The sequence below is a fragment of the Anas acuta genome, chromosome 3 (genome assembly GCF_963932015.1).
Source record: "Anas acuta chromosome 3, bAnaAcu1.1, whole genome shotgun sequence".
Taxonomy (NCBI): domain Eukaryota; kingdom Metazoa; phylum Chordata; class Aves; order Anseriformes; family Anatidae; genus Anas; species Anas acuta.
This window is the reverse complement of record NC_088981.1, coordinates 1,618,683-1,638,771: the sequence shown is the minus strand read 5'-3', so window position 1 is coordinate 1,638,771 and position 20,089 is coordinate 1,618,683. Positions and strand designations below refer to the sequence as shown.

Genomic DNA, 20,089 nt, shown 5'->3' with positions numbered 1-20,089 from the left:
GGGCAGGAGGTGCTGGGATGTACCAGCATGGGGGTCGGGCAGCTGGTGGCATGGGCAGCCCCTAAAGAGGCTGGGGACAGCAGGCACTACCTGGCCAAAGCACCCCAAGCAGGGCTATGTGGAAGCAGGATTTGTTCCAGCAGGGCAAAAACACCTGCCTAGAGGAAAGCTGAGCGCTCTGTGATGCCACCTGGTAGTCCTTCAAAAAGCAGCTTTCTGATTTCCCTTGAACTCAGCCCAGATTTGAAGAAGTCCTGCTCCTGGGAGAAAGGGGATGTCCACCTGACAAGGGGAAAGAGGCTGAGCAGCATGGCTGTTAGGCAAATAAACCATTTTGAGGCACCCTTTGATCCTTTACAAGGAGCTTTCCCTGTGTAGGGAGCTGGCCGCTTTCCTTCCCCCCTCTCATATCCCAGCACAAGACACCTGCACTGCTCCGTGCCCTGTGTGAACCAGGGGAAATGTCCCTTGAAAAGGGACTGCTGGATTGAGAGGGCTTGAGAAGAGTGAAAACTCTTTGCAAACCCCCAAATCCTACCCGTTGCAAGAAAAAGCTACAAGTTTCTTACCAGCTCAGAGAAGAAGCTTTGGGGTTCCAGTAAAGGAGCTGGGCTGAGATGAGAGGGGGCTTTTCATTTTTTTATATTTTTGGAAAAGCTGAAGGTGGGCAGCTTTGGGGAAAGAAAACACCGTTGTGAGCAAGAAGATGATGGATGGGGCAGCTCAGAGCCTGTGGTTTGCTGGAGCAGGGTCTGGCCTGCTGCAGCTGCACAGCCTGCTGTGGGATGCTTCTGCAGCGCTCCACTGCTGCATTTAGGGACGGTGCCGAAATCCCTGTGCCTGGGGATGCGCTTCCCACAGCGCCTGGGCCCGGCTGGGCTCGGGGCTGCCAGGAGGAGCTGTATGTTTTTGGCTTTTCTTCTTTTATGCAGGGCTTTTCCCTGCATGGCAGAGCCCGAATCCTGCTCGCAGCCGGGTGGGATGGATGATCCGCACCGCTGCAAAAGTGTGCTTGCTGCCCGAGAAGCAGGAGAGGATGACTTTCTGAATAGTTTCCATCTGATGCTTTAGCTGGCTCATGGGGCTGGAGATGGGTGTTTGGACCTTCAGGTTGGCTTTCCTTGCAGCGTAATCCTTAACTGACAGCATTTTCCCAGTTCCCGAGGCCAGGGTGAACTGGTTTCCCCTCTCCGAGTTGGGACGGGACACTGAGGACTGGCACGGAGATGCGGAGGGGCATCTCTGCCACCAGGGCTCACAAAGCAGTGCCCGTCCTTCCAGGTGCTCCTGACCTGCCCTGAGGGCCAGGATCAGAGCTGGGAAGCTCAGATATCTCTCAGCCTTATCTGGCTGCGCCATCTCTCATTCAGCCCCAGAAATGTTTAAGGTTGGCTCTGCAGTGCCTGGGTTGGGCTGGAAGCCTCTGGCCAGCATTTGAGCTGACTGCAGGAGATTTTTCCCCTTCCCAGAGAAGTGACTGCAGCATCTTGCAGCCTGGAATGTGCAGCGAGAAGCTCTTCTGGTCCCAGTAAATACAACTTCGCGTTGGGATAATAACATTTCCGAGCCCAAGAAATAGCTAGGTTTGTCTACGCTCCCCTTACGGGCACTGAAAGCAAGCGGTCCCCATGCAGCTGGCTCCAGACGTGCTCTGCATGCCCTGGGAGAGCCCCAAAGCCACCGAGGAGGGTGGCTGGGGACACAGTAGCAATGTGGAGTGTCTGGCGGCAGGGTGAGCCTCCGTCCCCCTCCAGCACAGGGTCCCCAAGCCGGCGCTGTGGAGACGCAGGAGGAGGTGGCTCCACCATCGGCGTGGTGGTGTCAAAAGGGGACACCCTGGCACAGCCACTGTGCCTGATGTCTAGCAGCCCGAACCCACAGCTGCTGGGGCCCATGGACCACCTGCATCCCAATCACCGCAGCTCGAAATCCCTGCCCTGCAAAGGCTGTGGCCGTGGGGGAGCCTGCAAGCAGAGCAGGGTGCTGGCAGGGGCCCAGCAGCAGCAGGGAAAGGAAGGCGTGCGGTGACTCAGGAGCGAATCACAGGCTCCACCAGACACAGGGACTCCTCTTGGGGCTCGTGGGCATGAGCCGAGCCCAGGACAAACCCTGGATGCCCCCTTCGGTGTGGAGCAGCTGAAGGCCTCGCATGGAGGTGGAGGTGGGATGCACGGAGCCATGCAGGGCCATGTGGTGTGCTCCTGACGGGGCAAGAAGCAGCAGAGAATCAGGGAAGCAGTGTAGGTGTAATTAACAGAGGGTGAAGAGCCCTCACGTGTGGCAGACATACTTTAGTGCTCTTGGCAAGTGGGGCCGAGAAACAGCTTAGATAGCTGAAGTCCAGCACTAAGTCCCCAGCATTGCTTGGAAGGCAATAATCCCCAAATCTAAGTACGCAGAGAAATGCCTGGAATGTCTACAAGGCCCACAAAGCACATAAAAGGAGAGGGGAACCAAAACGAGAAACTGCTCCAAGAGAAGTCATTCAGACTTAACCGTGGCTGTGGCCTGGGACCTCCTGAATATTCTCCCAAGTGACCCGCACCGACCTGGTCCCGCTCCGGGAGGGATTGGGAGTCACCTTGCTGTGCTCTGTGCCTGCTCGTGGGGCCTGAAGAGAGGAGCAGATGCTCCTGACCACCTGCCCTGCTCGGTGACTCTTCTATCCAGCCCAGAGCAAAGCCAAAGGAACAAAGCGGAGCCGGCACTGCCTGCCCGAGCACATCCCAGCCCATCCCAAAGGGCTGCGATGGAGGAGGAAACAACACCTCATTTCAACTGTTTCCCACTTGGCAGCCCATGAAAACGCAGAGCACGTGGGGCATGTGCTCAGCTAAGGACCATCCGGACCTTCCAACAGCTAAAGTAGGCATGGTTGGCGTATCCCACCGGGGAAGGCCTGGGGGTATTTCTTTCCTTGAGGCGCATGAGAACGGGGTGCTGGAGCCCCTGCAGGCATCCCTCCTGCTCACCCGTGAGCCCACGTGGTCACACAGAATATCCCAACGTCAGAGAGCCCAGGAACGGGGTCTTGAAGCTTTCTGCACAACTTTGGGCAACCTAGTGAATCGGCCAAGCCACCAGGCACCATCACTCACCCACCAATCAGACCCTCAGCCGAATGAGACAGATCCCTACAAGCAGCAGTGACAATTCTCTTGCTAAACACAGAAGAGAACACCAGCAAAGCTATTTTTAAGATCTGAATTTTATTGCAGCAGCGCCAGGCCAGCAGCTCCGAGAAGGCCATGCTGGCGCGCAGCACATACATTAGCGCTGTGCCATCTCCTCCCACCCCGCAGATTTATATCACGCTTTGAATCCTCGCTAAAGTGAAAGCACGAGCACGCATTCCACACCACTTATTAATCCTGTTACGGGCCTTAATGAGGAGCTGAACCATGACATTTTTATTTGTTATGGTTGCTAGGTATGTTGCTAAGCCCTACACACCATACCCCAGATCCCAGTATATCTGTGATATCTGAGAGAGCGTACTGGGGAATTCGTTTAGCTGATATTGCCAAATTTAGTTATACTTTGAAAAGGCTGAAAAAAAGAGCCATTCACGAACTTCTCACAGGCATACCTTTTTCCTTGACAACGCAAACACACATGTAAGGATGTTTAAATAAACAGTTTTACCCTGCTTGTGCTGACACATTTTTCTGCCCATTTAAAATTAATTTTGTGGGTATGCCTGAGGAGCACACACAGCTCCTGTGCCAACCCACAAGGTGAAAGAGGAGTTGTCCACCCGAGCAGGGAGCAGACCCGGTGCTACAGTCCCAAAGGGGTCCTGGCACCAATAAGTGCCAGGATTTCCCCGGGGCTGCACGGAGAGGGCTCCACGTGCCCCACGCTGGAGAAGACCTGTGTGTGCTGCAATAAAAGCGGGACCCAGACTATTATTTTAAATCTTAAGTTCTCTTCTTTCTCTATCGCCTGGGGAGATGGTGCTGACAAACAGCACATGGGGATGCTCACATACCAAGGACACTAATTAGCCTTAATGGCCCTGAGCAGCCCCACCTGGAGCCACCACCCATGCCCCTGCCCGTGCTTCCTGGAGCCCCATTTCAGTCCCTGCCTGAGTTGTGCTGTGGCAGCACTGGTCTCCAGCTCAGATCGCTTTGCTGATTTGACCTAGGACCTGCCTCCTCTCCATGAATGTGTGTGTTGGCCTGGATGCTTGGTTGAACCTGGCCATGATCTCCAACTCTGCTTGCCTAGCTGGGAACTAGCCTGGCATGCAGCACCGCAGCAGCAGGGATCCTAAGGTCCTGGTGCCTGGCTGCCATGGCATGGAGGTGTGGCCGTGGGGAGATGGCTCCTCCACAGCCTGGAGCACAGCCAGGCTGCCCGATGGCAAAAGAACCAGAGATGGGAAACGGGAAACCGCAGGGACAGGAACTGTCCCAGCTGCAATAGCTGGGGGATCAAGAGGAGCTGGCTTCTCTGGGCATTTCTGCTCTCCAGAGGTGACTCGGTGGGGAACAGCATTGCCTGTAGCTCCTCGCAGAAGAGCCCTTCTGGAGGGCAGGGGCGGGAGGATGCCCTGGAGGTAAGGAGCCACCTCAGGCTGCTGGAAGCAAAACAGGCAGGGAGAGGAATTCTCTGCAGTGCCAAGCGGAAAGCTGCAGCGTGAGTCAAGCCATTGCACAAGTGAAACTCTAATGGGATAATGGGAATGCTTCTGCTATGGGAAGCGCTTTGTTTGCAGAATGCACTTCAGCAAGCTCGGCCAGCAGTGCAGAAGGCAGGCTTCATTAGCTTTTCTGGGCGCTCAACTATGTCTTCTGCTGGACTTTGTAACGAGCCTCGGTGGTAAGCCACTGTAGGTGATCAGGCATAGGAAATGGGAAAAGACACTCTCTTGTTTGTAAGGGGAAAAATGTTCTATGTCAGAGCAGAGCAACTGGAGGATCACCCCTCCCAAATGGGGACCAACGTGGGTGTTCTCATCTTTTATTTTTGTGTTAGGATTGCTGGCACTGGAAAAAGAGAGTCATATGTCCTGAAAAGCCCTGTAAGCCAAGGAGACTAGCCTGTAAAGGAAAATAAGTTGATGTAACTTACTTGGTTTTATTCCAGAAAGTTTTGACAAAGTCCCTCAAAAGACAATGTTAAAAGAAATAACATTAAAATTGTTAGAGAACAACAAACAAGGCTCTCTCAGGGACTATGAACTGCCGAGAGTCAGCAGAACCAGGGCAGGGATGAACGGCCAGCTCTCAGCATGCAGTGGTCTGGCAGGTGGGATGTGTCTGTGTTGGTGCCAGTGTTGTTGTAAATAGATATGTAGGAATAAGTTTATGGAAGAAACGATGAGCAATGAAGTGACAACATTTGCAGCTGATGTTATTTATTTGAGTTGGACAAGACTATCCTAAGGTTAAGGTACATAACTTAGAGACACAGTACAGCAGAAGAGGATGAAATTCATTGAAAATGCAAAGCAACATGCACGGAAAGAGATGCTGAGGAGAGTTACCATCCACGTTGATAGACTACAGAGTAATAAGAGCATGGGGAACGTTGGATTGTGGCCATCTGAGCTGTGTGAGCCAGCAAGTGCTGCTGAAGAGAGGTGGGACCTGCCCCAACCATCGCATGAGATAAAGCACAAGGCTTCCATTTGTCTTTGTTGCATTATTGATTTCAGTGCAGCTCTTCAGCGTCCTGCTCCATGGCTTTATTATGGATTTCTGAATGAGTGTTGAATGTCCTCCCTTTTAACACACACACACACAAAATCACTGAGGTGATGATAAAAGCATCTGGATTGCCTTTTCAGTAGAGATTTTAATCCTGTGCTGGCCAATAATTTCTTCTCTAAGTAACAATTTTATTATCAGTCTGAATTAACATTCATACTTCTATAGGCCCTGGTCATGCTGATTTTAAATGCTCTTATTTCGAGAAGTGTAGTGGGAGGCTAGGAGGATGACATAGGGCTTTTTTTTTTCTTTTCTCCTTTTTCTATTGTATCAGAGAATAAGGCTGTTTCTGAAGCTGTTGGTCATCATGGTTGGGGCTCTCATTTGTGCGATCTGGTGCAGCTCAGCTGTGGATGGCAGTCTCCACAGTTTTGTTAGAGAGGAACTACCAACACGGTCACCAAAAGGCCTGAATTTCCCATGTAGCCTGAAAATTAGGGCTATTGCCTATGTCATGTCTAGATATTAATCCTTACGATGGCTTGAAGGTGTTCTCCAGTAAGTACATCCTTGAGATGATAAGATACGTTGGTCTTCTGTGGTTTCACTGAGTGGAAAGGACCCCCCCCCCCCCCCCCCCCCAGTTTGGTTGCCCTAGGGATTTGGGACTAAACAACTCCAAAGTGCCTTGGTCTGGCTGAAAGGATGAAAGGAGTCAAACTTGAACTAGATTTGGGGGGGAGGGGGGGGGGAGGAAGAGCAATTTTTATTTTTATATTTTTTTGAAATACTGGACCTGGTGAAGCTGGTAGCCTACGTACCAAGCTGAGCTTCCAGGCAGAGCAGATTAATAGCTCTTTCAAATTATGATCCTTTAATTCTGGTACAGGAGCCAGCCGCAACCTCTGTGCGCAGGCTGCTCGGAGGAGAGGAAGGCAGGGGCTGTTTTAACAGGATAATGCAGTTTATTGAAACACACAGCCGTGCTTTCTAGAGCACAGGGGTGGAAATGAGGGCTAAATGAGGTGCTTTAAAAGGCAGTGCTGCTTTACAAAGTGTCCGAGCGGCTGTGATGCTGTGAGGACACCTCAGACCTGCGAGGTGAGCAGCAGGCCCGTGCCCAGGGAGGATTTCTCTGGGGAAACCCATGGCCCTCAGAGGGCTGAGGCTGCACCTCCATCCCGTGGGGCTTGGGGCTGCTTCGGGTCATTGCTAGGGTGGCTGAGGGAGAGAAAGGGGAGTCTTTACTTTATTATTATTATTATTTATTATTATTTTTATTATTATTCTTTTTGATTCTGTTAGGATATGCTGGTAGGTGCTTGGTACCCAGAGTTGTGGTTGTTTTTTTTGTTTGTTTGTTTTTGTTCGTGTGTTTTATTTTTTTAATACATATATGATTTTTTTTTTTTTAACTTCTAGAAGCGTTTTTCTCTCTTTAAAAACTCGGGAGAAGGGGACAGCAGAAACCCGGGACTCCTATACAAGCTGCGGCACGGCGGGGAGGCCTGCAGCCAGCCGCTCCCGGGTGCTTGAAACAAAACAAAACAAAAAAAACCAAGAAAAAGGAAAAAAAAAAAAAAGAAAGCCAGGCCCGCAGGCCGCCTCGCCCCTGAGGCAGCGTTGGGGCCCCGCAGCTCTCGCGAGAGGGCGCGGGGCCGCCATGGCGGGCGGCGGGGCGCGCACGTGACGCCAGCCCGCCCGCGGCGCGGCGGGGCCCCGCCCCCCCGCTGGCAGGCGCGCGCACACGTCGCCCGCGCAGGGCGGCGGCAGCGGCGGGCGGGCGGGGAGGGGGGGGGCGGGCCCCGACGTCACGGGCGCGTGACGAGCGGCGCCGCCGCCGCCAATGGGCGCCGCGTGAGGCGCGGTGACGCGCGGCGGCGGAGGAGGGGCCCGGGGCTGAGGCGCAGCCGGAGCCGAGCCGGAGCCGGACCCGGAGCGTGCCGCGGGCGGCGGCGGCGGCCAGCGCCGGGCGACGCCGTCTCGGCCCCGACGGGCGCGGAGGACGCGGTGGTGGCGGCGGGCCCGCGGGCCGGGGGTGCCGAGCGAGCTGGGGGCGGCGCCGGGGCCGCCGCTGCCGCCGCCGTCGCTGCCGCCGCCGCCGCCGGGGTCGCTGCTGCTGCCGCCGCCGCCGCCGCCGCTGCCGCCATTTTGTGAGAGTGCCTCGAGCGGGCGCCATGTTTGTAAGGAAGCAGTAGGGCAGCCATCTCCGGCCACCAGCACCTCCCCGCCCCGTGTGTGTGTCCTCTCCTTCTCCTGTGCCCCGGGCCTGCTCCTCCGAGCCGCCGCCGGCTCCTCCGAGCCGCCGCCGCCGCCGCCTCCGCCTCCTCCCGCCCGCGCGGGGCGGCCGGGCGCAGCCTGGGCGGCCTCGCCCTGCGCTGAGTGCCCGTTAGTGTCCCACTAGGTAACCGTGAGTGCGACCTTCATCGTCTCTCCTCACTGGGGGACCGGCCCTCCTCCTCCTCCTCCTCGCCGAGCCGCCCCCAGAGCGGCCGTGCGCGCCGCCGCCGCCGCCGCCTCCTCCCTCGGCACCACGGGCAGCGGCAGTGTCCTGCCTTCCTCCACCTCCCTCCTCCTCCTCACCACACCACGGCCAGCACCATGGCCTTTGAAAGCCTGTTCTCCAAACCCCCAAACCCAGTTCTTGACCCAAACATGCCCGACTCTGACAGGCAACATGCAGGGGACGAAAGGTCGAGTAACATTCTTCTCTCTCTCTCCGCTTCTCATAATGGTGATAGTAGTGGGGTGATGGTGGTGATGCTGATGCTGATGATGCTGATGATGCCGGGGGTTAACGTGCCGAGGGGGTTAACGGTGGCGGTAGGTTTGCGGGGCAGGTCACCTCCAGGCTGCGAGGCTGGGGTGAGGGGGGCGGGGGGCCGGGGGGCTCACGGGGCTGCAGGGGCATTGTTAGCAGGGTTTTATTTTCTCGAATGCATGCCTTTTATACATCTTCATTTATTTATTCTGCCTGGGAAAGGGGGGCCGTTTTCCATTTCTTTCCATAAATTGCACTTTCCAGCGGGTGTCTGTTGAATGTCACCATTGTTCTTTTTCTCCCTTGCCCTGGTGCTGCTAGTCAGGTAGGAAAGGGTGTTCTGAGTTGCTTTTTTTTTCTTTTTTTTTTTTTCTTCTTTTTTTTTTTTTTTCCACATTGTTTTTGTTTATAAAGAATCTCACCAGGTCCATGTTTAACGTCATTTTCTTGCCAGATTACACCTTACACGTTTAACTGGATCTTTTTTTTTATGCAGATTAAGGTCTGACTGACGTTATCTTTGCCATCTCTCAGTCCCCATGCGCAGAAAGCCAGAGTCCTGTTCCTGGTGAAAGGACCTCTGTTCCTCCCTCCCTCCCTCTCTCTCCTGCAGCTGCTGGAAATTCAAATCCTTTCTCCAGGCAGCTCTGGCCTTCCTAACTAGTTCCAAAAATACTGTTTCAGGGTGACAGCTACCAGTCCTTCAGCGTACATCTACTCACAGCATTTGTAACACGAGTGCAGGAGTTAAAATGACGGTTTGTGACAGCCGCCTTTCAGTTCTGTCCGCCCCACACAGCTCCACAACCATGCTTGGTAGTTGTTTCAGAGGACTGAAAAACACCTAAGGGTCTGTGAGCAAATGTAACAGTTCCCTCGCTGGAGGAAGAGTCATAAATTCTGTGTTATAAAAGGGGAAACGGAGGGCCGTACAAATTGAGCCAACTGGTCCAAAAATCATACTGGGATTTAGCGACTGGTTCAGGGCAGACCTCAGAGCTCCTGATTCCTGCTCCCAGCTTCCTGTGTTTAATTTTGAAATAGCGTAAGCTGTGTCTCACTGTGTGTTCCAAAAGTGATATGTGAAAAGCAAAAGAGCGATACACTGGGATGGCTGAAGATCCACCATCTCCTTGTTATGTCGTTTCAGCAGTAGCAGCAGAGATGTGTTAGGGTGTAGGCATTCCTAGGTCTGTGACTTTTTACTGCAGATGCTGTTTCAGGGTTTTAAGATGCTTTGTGTTTTAAAGTTCTCATTGAGGACAAGCACAAAAAAGCTTCATCTGCTCTTCTGCTGGAAGCATATTTTTTCTAGTGTAGAGTTCCTCATGTGATGTTGACAAACAGAGTTCCTCTTACCAGCTGTTCTCACCAGTGCACTTGTCCTGACACTGGTAAATTATGAAATAGAATAAATAAGTGCTACTTAGTAGCCTGATGTACTTCTAATACGTTTGTTTATAAACATTGCTTTATAATGCTTTAGTTTCAGAAGAGCAGAAGAATAACAAAAACAAATACCTTTTAAGTAATACTTTATATCAGCAAGACTTCTGGAAAACTTCTGTCCTTTGACCTGAGATGCGTATAGTAAACCAGACTCTTAATACACCTAGAGTGTTATCAAAAAAAAAAAAAAAGCCCTAAATATAAGTAGTGGTATTGTATTAGATATGTACATGCAATCCTGTCAAAATGTAATATTTATCTAGCTGAAATTTACAGAATTTCCCCAGGAGCTGCTTACTTGTGAGGCCCAGACAGGCCCAGGGTCTTTCCCTGCCCCAGAAGACAGGGTTGGCTGGGGGTTACAGGCCAGCTGTCAGCGCGCTTGTGTGCTGAATTGGTTGCTCAAGTCTCCTTTGTAGTAAGTTGAGAGCGAGGTATAATGTTCTGGGTCAGTTCTGTAGAAAAGATGCAAGAGCCTGATACGCTTGTTTTCTAAGCTAATGTGAGCTGGAGTTTTACTCTAGTGCTAGTTTGGTGTTTTGAAAGTCGTACGTCTAGTTTCATTCTGTTTTATCTTGCATTCAGGTTTTTTGCTGCATTGGTAGCTCAGCCAGCCCAGTTTACTCCAGATGCAGACCGTAATAGGAAGGTGGTGAGATCACGTAACAGACCAGATCGATGTGTGCAGCATGAATTAATGGCATTTCTCTGAACATTTAGGAGTTTGGTTTTGAACCGAGCTGTAGAGCTGTGAGGAAGTTGGTTGGTGCTGTGAGCAGGAGGAAATAGTGAAAAACCTTGCCTGGCTGCACTCAGGGCATTGCAAGATGGAAGTGCTGTTCTGATCCAGGGTCTTTGTTGTCCTGCTTTATAGATGGGGCAGCTGGTTACGTAAGGAAGGGTTTTCATTCTTGAAATATTTTTAGTTAACTCGTTGTGGGGACGTGCCCTCTCCTGGTGTGTTTGAGACTTTGTGTACGCCCAGATAGCAGCTATCTCGTCTCTTTGTCCTGTCAGGCTACGTTTTATTACGGATTGCTTGTTATGTAGGTAATTTTTCACGAGTAAGAAAGAACTCGGAGGCAGGGTGCAGGCAAACTCGGCAACAGCAAATAAATTCACAGGAACCAAGTCCCCTTGGGACACACACAAACTCGGCTCCGGCTTGCCATCAGCAAGGCGAGACTTAAAGCACAGCTTTAAACAAGGAGCCCTGGTGTGGAAACTGCCGTGTGTGCAACGCGTGCATTCTTCCGGCCATCAGCACGGCCTGCTCGGCGTGATGGTCTGCGGGTACTGGCACGCCCGCTTGCTGTTCCCGAGCTCTTGCTTTGTAGGCATTGTCCCGTCCTGCATGCGGCCGGTGGGGCTCCCGCTTGCATGCCTTTGTGCCTCAGATAAGACCGAAGGCTTGCTGCAAGCCTAAGAGTTCAGTGTTCCTGCAGGCTTTGATTTTCTGACTAATATTGAGCTGTTACAGACAATACAAAGACTTGGTTGCTACAAATAGTTCTGTGTTTGAAAGCGGTGCCAGGTTTACAATTGCCAGAAATGCTAGAAGGTATCTTCTGCTGTGAGTTGGAGGGTGGCTTTTTTGTCTCTCTGTATGTAATTAGATAGAAAACGTCCTGTTGGTATTGGTTCTTTCTGTTTGGCCTTTCTGCTTTGCTGGCATTTAATCTCCATACGCAGTGTTTTCCTACAGTACGAACTGCTTTAAAAATAGCAGTGACCTAATGGTAGGGCTGAGCAGTGAGATGTGAGCAGTGAGATGCTAACTCGCAGGTCACGGAGGTGCAAGCAATGCCTCCGTAGCCAGCCTGGTCTTGGGAGCTGCGTTTAACATGTAAGTCTCAGGCCCCTTTTTACTTGTTTGTGGCGCAGCAAAGTAAATTCTGCATCTAAGACAGCTCTCTGATGGACATCCAAACGTCCTGTACAAAGTTTTCTTGAGAAAATTGTCCTGATTTTTGGCAATGCCGCCGCAAAGTCACGCTTTTCTATATTTTAGGTTCTTTTTCCAAGAACTATGCAAAACCCCCATATTGCACACTTCTTTGTTATCCATTGAATATCATTTTTATGTTTTGAAATTCAGTTGATGGTCGCTTTCTTGTTCAAGATAAACCAATTTGAGTTTTAGAAAGTGGCCAGAGTACTTGATTAGGAGCCTGCCTGCTTCTAGCTGTGTGCTGCCCTTCAGAGCCCTCCTTCGCCAGCCACATGTACCCTGGGAATGTCCAGACAAACCAGGTGAACGGAGACTTCACCCAGTTGCTCCTTTGTATTTATTTTCTTTTCCCAGTTTCTTCTTCCAGCGCCCTTAGGCATTCCCTGTTCCCTTTCAGTGAACCACTTCTCCACTCCTGCCCTTGGTTAACACGATTTCAAACTGCTGATACGACAGGCTGGGCTGGGTCACCCTAATGCAGAACTGCTCTGGGAAGTCAGTCCGTGGGAGGCAGAGGGAAAATGCAAGTGGCTGGCTGCAGACGGGATGGGTACCAGTAAATTCAAGTCCACGTTGTACACCTGAGTTACACGCTTCCTCTGTTGCTGCTCAGCCAGCACTGTTTTGCAGGCTGCTTGGCTGGTGTCTTGTCTTGGTCCTTGTGGATCATCAGCTCCCTGAAGCACCGCAGCAGCACAGATTGGGCGGCGTTTGTGGAGCTGAAGGGCTCAGGATCTTGTCTAATCCATCACCGTACCGTCCAGCCCACCTGGCTGCAAGGCTCCCATCCGTGTTTAATGTCACAGTGGACCACTTGCATGGCTTTTATTCTGCCCGTTCATAAATGCCCTCTGTGGACGTGTGCATAGTTTGATTTGAAAATGCTTACTTGTAGCTGGATTCGGAGACTTTTTTTTAGCAATAGTTAATCACCAACGAATGCATTCACGCTAACTTGAAGTTGTTTGTGATCCCTGAGTGCAGCCTTGTAGTGATTTATTGGTTCTGAACATGCTTTCAGAACTGGCTTTGACATTAGGAAAATAGGAAACGAAGAGAAAACCACTCCCAAATATGCCCGATGGGCAAACAAGGCTTACTTACTGTCCAGCAAACACTGCGGGAGTGGCAGAACTGCGTCTGACTTGCGTGGCTGTCAGTCCTCGTCCTCCTGGGGTGGAGGAGGTAGTCTGTGTGAATCTCTGTCACTTCTTGTAGCTGTGCGTTTGCAGAGGGGTCAAACCTGAAGGACACCTGCAGGCTGCTGGATGTAACCAGTGCAACGCTGTGGAAAAGGCCAGCAGCAGTTGCCACTGGACACTGGCTGCCTGGCGGCAGGAACAGCTTCTGCTCTTTGTAGCTCTTCCCTTACTCAGTCAGAAAAATTAGTGTAGCAGATCACTGGGGCAAATTCAGGTAATGAATTGTAGACCTCTTATGTCTTCCTTGAGACGTGTGACCGTTGTGCTGTGGGATGCAGCTGAGTTCTTGTGCTCGTGAGGATTTTCTAGCAGCACCGTGTTAGCTGTGAGGGCGCTGCAGGTTGATGGTGTGGCAGCAGCAGGAGAGAGCAAGCAGATGGATGTGAGCTGCAGGGCCGTGCAGTCACCTCGCTGCATGGCTCCTGAGCAGCGCCCAAAACACCCGTGTTTTCTCTCTCTTGCATCATACAGCCTTACTGCAGAGGTCAGCAGCATAGGTGCATGATGCTGTTAGCAGCTCCTGGGAACTGAGGGCTGTTAATGTGCTGTTGCTATGTGAGAAGATGAGATTTGGGACATCCTGGGTGTTTTATGAGACCCTATCTCTTGTAGAACTAATTGGAGAAAGAAGAGGTGAAGGTTTAACGATGCACTCATTTTAGGAAGAAATGGACTTGTGTGTACATACATTTATTTGGACAGTAAAATTCAGGTGTCACCAGAAATGAGTAGCTGCTTCAAAATAATTTCTTGCTTAATGTGCTAGAGTTTTGATCGTTGGTAATGTTTGCAGTCTTGTTACTGGGCCCTTTTTCTACAGCAATTCTCTGTGTGCAGGAAGTAAAAGGGAGAGGTTTGCAACTTACACTGTTTTGTTCTGTTTGCTTTTTCTAGTGTTGGTAATGCTTTTGGACGTTCTTGGTTATTAACGTTCTCTTTAAGGCTTATTCTAATAAGCAAAGTCAAGGGCATCACATTGTAAAACAAAACTAAATTTCTAAAGGAGACCTTTCCTCAGCTGTGAATCGAACCTACCAAAAATGAACTGAACAGAAAATAATGTTTGATGATAAAGTTTCCCATTTTGGCTGTATGATGTTGTTCCTGGAAGTTCTTAAAGCATGCAGGAGTATTCGTTAGATTCTCACGTGGCACCTACTGTATTTGCATGTATGCCAAGTAATCGCATTAGGAGGATTGAAAAAAACAGTCCCAACAGGGGAAAAACAACTTCCAGTTTCCTCAAAATGCTTCAGGGCTCTGACTGTTAGCGTACTGAGAAGATGCAGCTACTTTTGTGTATCTTGGGCTTCAGGAGCCCAGGTCATAAATCTTTGAAGACAGAGGATGCTGTTTGTAAAACTGAGGGGAGTAAGAGTCAGAAAGGTAAGTTAAAGCCAAGTCTGGATGTTAGGTGTTACGCTGGAAGTACCGGAGTGGCGGTGAGTTACTGGACGTGTGGGTTTCTGTTTTCCATAACCACAGGATTGTCTAACTGGTCTTTCAGAGATTTTACCAGGCTGATTCTCCTCTAAAAATTACTTGGCTTCTGTGCCTCTCTAATCCATTTTGGGGATGTACCAGAAATACACTTGGGGCAGTGGAAATGCTGTTTAGGTTTATTCCACATATCCATCAACTTCCAAGTGTCTGGGGATCGTGGAAGAGGGCGTGATCCATCAGCAAGTTTGGTTCTTTCCCTGGCCTTTGGAGGCGAACCAACTTCTGTTGTGGAGGGCTCATAGGACAGGATCGGTGCCAGCGTGCTGCCTTCAGCCAGGCTTTGTTTAGCTCGTGGTGTTGGGGTGATGGGATCTTTGCACTGCCTGTGTTTTGGACAGCAAGATTGCCTTTGCTGTCCCGTGGCTTAGGAGGAAATGGCAGCGCCATTTGGCAGTGGGGCTTCTCCCCAAGTCGGGCTGCGGTGCTCGGGGGGGTCACAGCATAAGGAACACAAAAACACTTGGTGTCCCCTTTTAAGGTGGTACACTGTCACTAGGGGAAAGGTGGAGGTTTTCCACGCCCTTACAAGTTGGATCCTGTATTCCAGGTGTCCTTTGTGGGAACTGATGAGGAGAATTTGTGTTACCTGTTGCTTTTTATTAATGCTTTGTCTTGCAGCTTCCGAGTGTGTGTAGGGGCAGTATCAAACAACCTGGGAATCCCGCTGTTTTGAATGTACGGCTGCATTGTGAAAAACACACACAGCACTGCCTGTTCGGCTTGGAGCAGTATCTGTGGAGTCTAGCTAAGCGTGCCTCTGATAGCGACAGTCATTGCCCCTTCCCTGCAAAATCCTTCTTTGCTCTGATTTTCTTCTTTCCCTAGGGAGTCTAGAAGAATATCAACTAAAGAGACAGAAGATGTGTCAGGTTTAGCTCAGCCTTCGCAAATACAAGTATAGAATCCAGGGAACTAACACATGGCAAAAGTGTAAAAAAAAAAAAATAAAATAAAATAAAATGCCAGTGTGTATTCCCTCAGTGCAGAGGCTGTCTTTGTGACTCCTAAGGTATGCATTGTGTAGGAAGTGCATCCTGAACTGGTCCCCCCACAAGTTGTTGGCATTATTTCAGTGAAGGATCTTTTTCTGCTGTATTGCTCTGTAGGGTTGGGTAGTTGAAAGAGAAATTAAATCTTGAAAAAAAAAAAAAAAAAGAAGATAAGGTGACAGTTCCTTGCTTTTCTACATTAAGAAAATGTGGGTTTTATGTCAGATGTCTCCAGCAATAACAAAAGCATTCTAAGATGTTGTGTAAATCCAGAATATTCTGTAAGCAAGCACTGTACGGTGCGAACCAGAAGTTGATACTGTCTCTTGTTACATCAGTGGTGTGACTGTAGTTATCTGCCAAAGGGAAAACCGCATAAAGCTAGGACCCATTTCCTAGAAAATCATCTACTGGCTATGTATTTTCCAGATGACATCTGTTTGTTGACTTTTATTACTCAATAGTGGAAAAGGAGGTAGTCTTGCTTCACAGCACTGAAAGCCCTTCATAAGCTATTTGCTACAGCCAAGGCCGTGGAACAAATGTAGGAAGGGAACTTCTGGAAGGGGGAGGCTCTGCACTCACTTCCTAGTGTCCAGCTTCAGTTTGGATTTTCAGTGAAAAAGGAAGCCTGAGCTGCAGGTAGTTTCTGCCCTATAGCTTCCTTCAAGCTTTCTCTGAAGAAGAATTAAATCATTTCCTGGAAATATGTTTTAGGCCAGTATCGTTTCAAATTATATTTATCCAGTGATTTTATTTTATTTTTTTAACATTCTTGCAGTTCGGCCCTTGGAAAATTCTAGGATTTTGTGGAGATAATTCAGGCATTTGGGAAGCAGAGAACAACTTCTGGAAACCGTACCTCTGAAATCCAATCCAAAGGATGGTATTCCTGAGATTCTGCACAGTTGTTTTTCCTAGAAAGATACTTGAGTCGTGCATGCATCCCTGAAGTGTAAATGTATGATGGCAGCTCCCAGAGGAACCGGTAACTGGCAAGTGCCTTATTTCCCAGAGAGCATTTTCAGTGGCTGTTTCACCGAAGAGGATGTTTTAATTGAGTAGATGTCCTTGAACAAGCGAGTTTAGCTCGCTTCGTCAAAATAGGAAAGACTGTTTTTTGTTTGTTTTTCCTAATAGTGGCAGGTGGTTCATAAATATTTGCGTTTCAGTTATGCGTGCTTTGTCACATCTCTCCAGGAGATACCCAACTAATAAATGCTTTCATGGGTTATTAAACGATGTACTTCGGGACTTGTCAGGGAATGCCTGGGATAACGGACCCTGTGGTGTTTGAGACCAGGATTTGTTTTGTGCTTGGGATAGATATTCTGCTGTATCCTCCCTGGCCTTGGTGCGCTGCAGTGGGCTGGCCCCAGGTGCTGGGAGAGCGCGGCGTTGGCTGTGGGACCCCGGGAGCTGGGAGGTAGGGGTAGGCAGAGAGCCACCCCCAATAGATTGCCTTTTTTCCAGGGCGTTTATGGGGTTGTGTGAGCCAATACCTGCATGTGTTTGCTTTGTTCTTTTTCCCATTTCTTCTCCCTAGCGCATCCATTTACTCAGCTTACAAAATCAGTACTATGGCTTGATTCTAGGTTTGTAACCACTGTCTATTTTCATTTTTTTTAATCTATTTATTTATTGATCCACCTATTTATGCAAGGGGGTGAATGGAACGAGGCAGATGGAAAGACCAGATGCCGATTTCATTCCTAAAAGAGAGGAATCTGAACCTGAGATTTCAGCTCAAAAGAGAGGGAGATCTTCCTGCTCAGGAAATTTCTCCTATTTATTCTCCCCATCTGCTCTTATTGTAGTTATGTAATTTCCATTTAAGGAGAATTCTTAATTCTTTTCTCTATCGTTAAGTATTACTGTGGCTTGTCTAATGTGGATTTATTCTTGCTGCTCTAACATTATTCAAATTGGTGTAGCTCCAATGCCACTATTTAGTATTTACATCATACTACTGGACCAACAACAAGTCATAATTTCCTTCCTGGGCCTCGCTGGAAGACTTTCTGTTGCCTTCAGGATCAGTGTGCTGGAGTACTGCCACTCTGGTTTCAGAGTGGCCAGGCCTGCGTGTTTCTAGGTCAGCAGTGACTGGTACATACATGTTTTATACGTATAACTACCACTGCTAATTTATTTTTTCTTAATAGATACAAAGTGATTTTAAAGCACTATTGGCCTGAGGTTACCAGAAATATCTCTGGGCCCTGCTTTCATTTAATTTCTGCTGCTGCTTTCTTTTACACCAGGAACAACTGTCGAGCAGAAGCACGTTGTTTCAGTCATGGTCCCTCAAGATCATTCTAGAGCATGGAGCATCAGACGTGCTGGATCATAAATCCTGTTAGGTAGCTACCCCAGGCAGACTGCAAGCAAAATGGGTTTAGTTTAGGCGTCTTTTGGTTTGTAAGGCAAATCATTTGCCTCTTTCGTCTAGCTCTATTTGCAAGTGAGAGCAACGAGGCCTGTGCCCATCTTCCCTTTCACAGCAGCAAGGCACGGCACATAAAGTCAATGTCATCTTTTTCCAATGATAGCTGTGTTCACGTCTTGACTTTAAGTTCCTTCTGTTTCAGGAAGGCAGATCTTTATGCGAATGCCACAGGGCCTGACAAGTTACAGCTTTGCCAGGTTTACCAGTCTGTTGTGTCTGAGGCCTTTTTAATGCTTTGTCACTTCTTGCTACTCTGAGAGGCCAAATTTCAACAGCGTTAAGTTTTTTGTTGTCAAGTCCAGTTTCCATTCAAAGACCAGAAGTTATCCTCAGCAGGTGCACACCGAAAGGTTGGAGCACTGTGCATCTCTCTGCGCTTTAGGATCTTTTGTTACTGCTTATAGACAACCTTGTCCTTAACAAAGATTAAGCCTTGGTATGAAATCTTCAATCTTCAGTTTACGAAGCTGTTAAGCTAATAATTCTAGTAGTTTTTGTTGGCTGTTGTACTGAGAGACGCCCCACTGCAATCGTGATGAATGATTTTTTTTTTTTTTTTAAATCCTGTAATGCATTTTCAGTATGTGTTTATGGTAGCAAGTCAGTCAGAATGCATCACAATAAAGAGCTGATTTTACAGTTGCTACTTTTAAACGTGCAGCAGTGCCTCAGTCCAGAATGTGGACACATAGGTAGAACAGTTTTCTGCTTAAACTCTGTGCTTTAGGGAAAAAAAAAAAAAAAAGTATGTATGTGATTCTAATGTAAGTGCTCTGAGCTGCTGCATAACAGAGATGTGATCAGATCAGAGATGGGGAGGGCTGGCTACGTTGTTCCTTAGGTACAGAAGGCTTTGAAAGCCTCTGATGCCCAGTTCCTTAGTTGTTTGAAATGTAGAGAGGCATAGATCACAGCCAGTGTAATATGACTCTGGGTTCACTTGTCTTCCCTGCCTCCTACTACTCCTGCATTTCCAGGGACATCAGAAAATATTCTGCAAGGAACTCGGCGTCATTGACTAGGCAAAAACTTCAAAGCTTTATTAACAGACATTGTTGCATTCCTGTTTCATACGGGATAAAGCCTTTGACTCTTCCAGACTAGCAGTACGTAAGGAATATTACTGTTTTAACTGTATTTTACTCTGTACCATTTTCCTCAAATAGTGTCTAGATCAGCAGATATTTGCATTCCAAATAACAAATTCCTTCCCAGACAATTTCCATTAATCTCAGGGTTTTCTCAGTATTTCATCATTTTGTAAGTAATTTGGTTGATATTAAATATACTACATTGTTTGTCTAAATGTCATTAAATGTCATACTAAGCTTTTTTTTTTTTTTTTTTACTGTTTTGTATAAAGATGAGAGAATAGTAGTCTTGAATCGAAGCATACGGCAGTGATTGTTGGCAGAGAGGAGCAGAAGTTACCCACCGGTAGCAAAGAACAGTATATGCAAGAGTAGTTCTAGGACCACCAAGCGATCCTCTATAGTAAGAAATACAAGTTAGAAAAAAGCAAAATAATACATAGATTTATTTAACTACCTTTTTCACAGTGTTGATTTCACAGCTGGTTTTGCCAGCTATTGTTGGCAGTGCCCACTTCAAGATTTATGATGTCTGTTCACTAGGCAATGAGGATTCTGACTGTTACAGGGTAGAGATCTGTGACGAAAACCTCAATTTCCTATTTTGAACTTGCATATGGTTTCGTAGTATCTGTGGGCTTCTCCCTTGTTTCCCCCCCCAGCAGTTTTTCTGTGAAGTACCTGCTGAATCTGCTACGTTTGCAGGGTGGTGGTTGCAGGCACCACGGGGCTTCACACCACTTTCAGGTAGTCTCCATGCAAAAAGACAGCATTGTGTTTGTGTAAGGTTCTGTGATGTCTACAGAGTCTGAATTCCTGACGCAGTGGAAAGTAATGTAGAAAGAGTTCTATAGAGCCAGTGAGTTTGAAAGTAGTGTGTTCTTCCCCAACCAAAACCCAGGAAATAACAGAAAGGGGATTGGGATTGCTTCAGCCGTCTCACAAAATAGGCTAGAAACAGGGATTGGGCAGAGGTTAGCTGGTGTTTTGTTGGATGTATTTCTTTTATGTATCTATATATAGACTCTTTTCCC

At 48.7% G+C, this 20,089-nt stretch overlaps 1 protein-coding gene across 2 annotated transcripts in view; it reads left to right on the top strand.

The window, feature by feature from the left end:
• The first annotated feature begins 4,112 nt into the window (after window positions 1-4,112).
• ZC3H6 (zinc finger CCCH-type containing 6) overlaps window positions 4,113-20,089 on the top strand; it is a 34,172-nt gene continuing 18,195 nt past the window's right edge. Inside the window, exon 1 of one of the 2 annotated variants that reach the window (XM_068675186.1) lies at window positions 4,113-4,564. In XM_068675186.1, the coding sequence (XP_068531287.1) occupies window positions 4,251-4,564 (314 nt within the window). In that variant the 5' untranslated portion in view covers window positions 4,113-4,250. Of the gene's footprint in view, window positions 4,565-7,549; window positions 8,354-20,089 lie in introns of those variants that run through there. The other variant, XM_068675188.1, reaches the window with a different exon arrangement.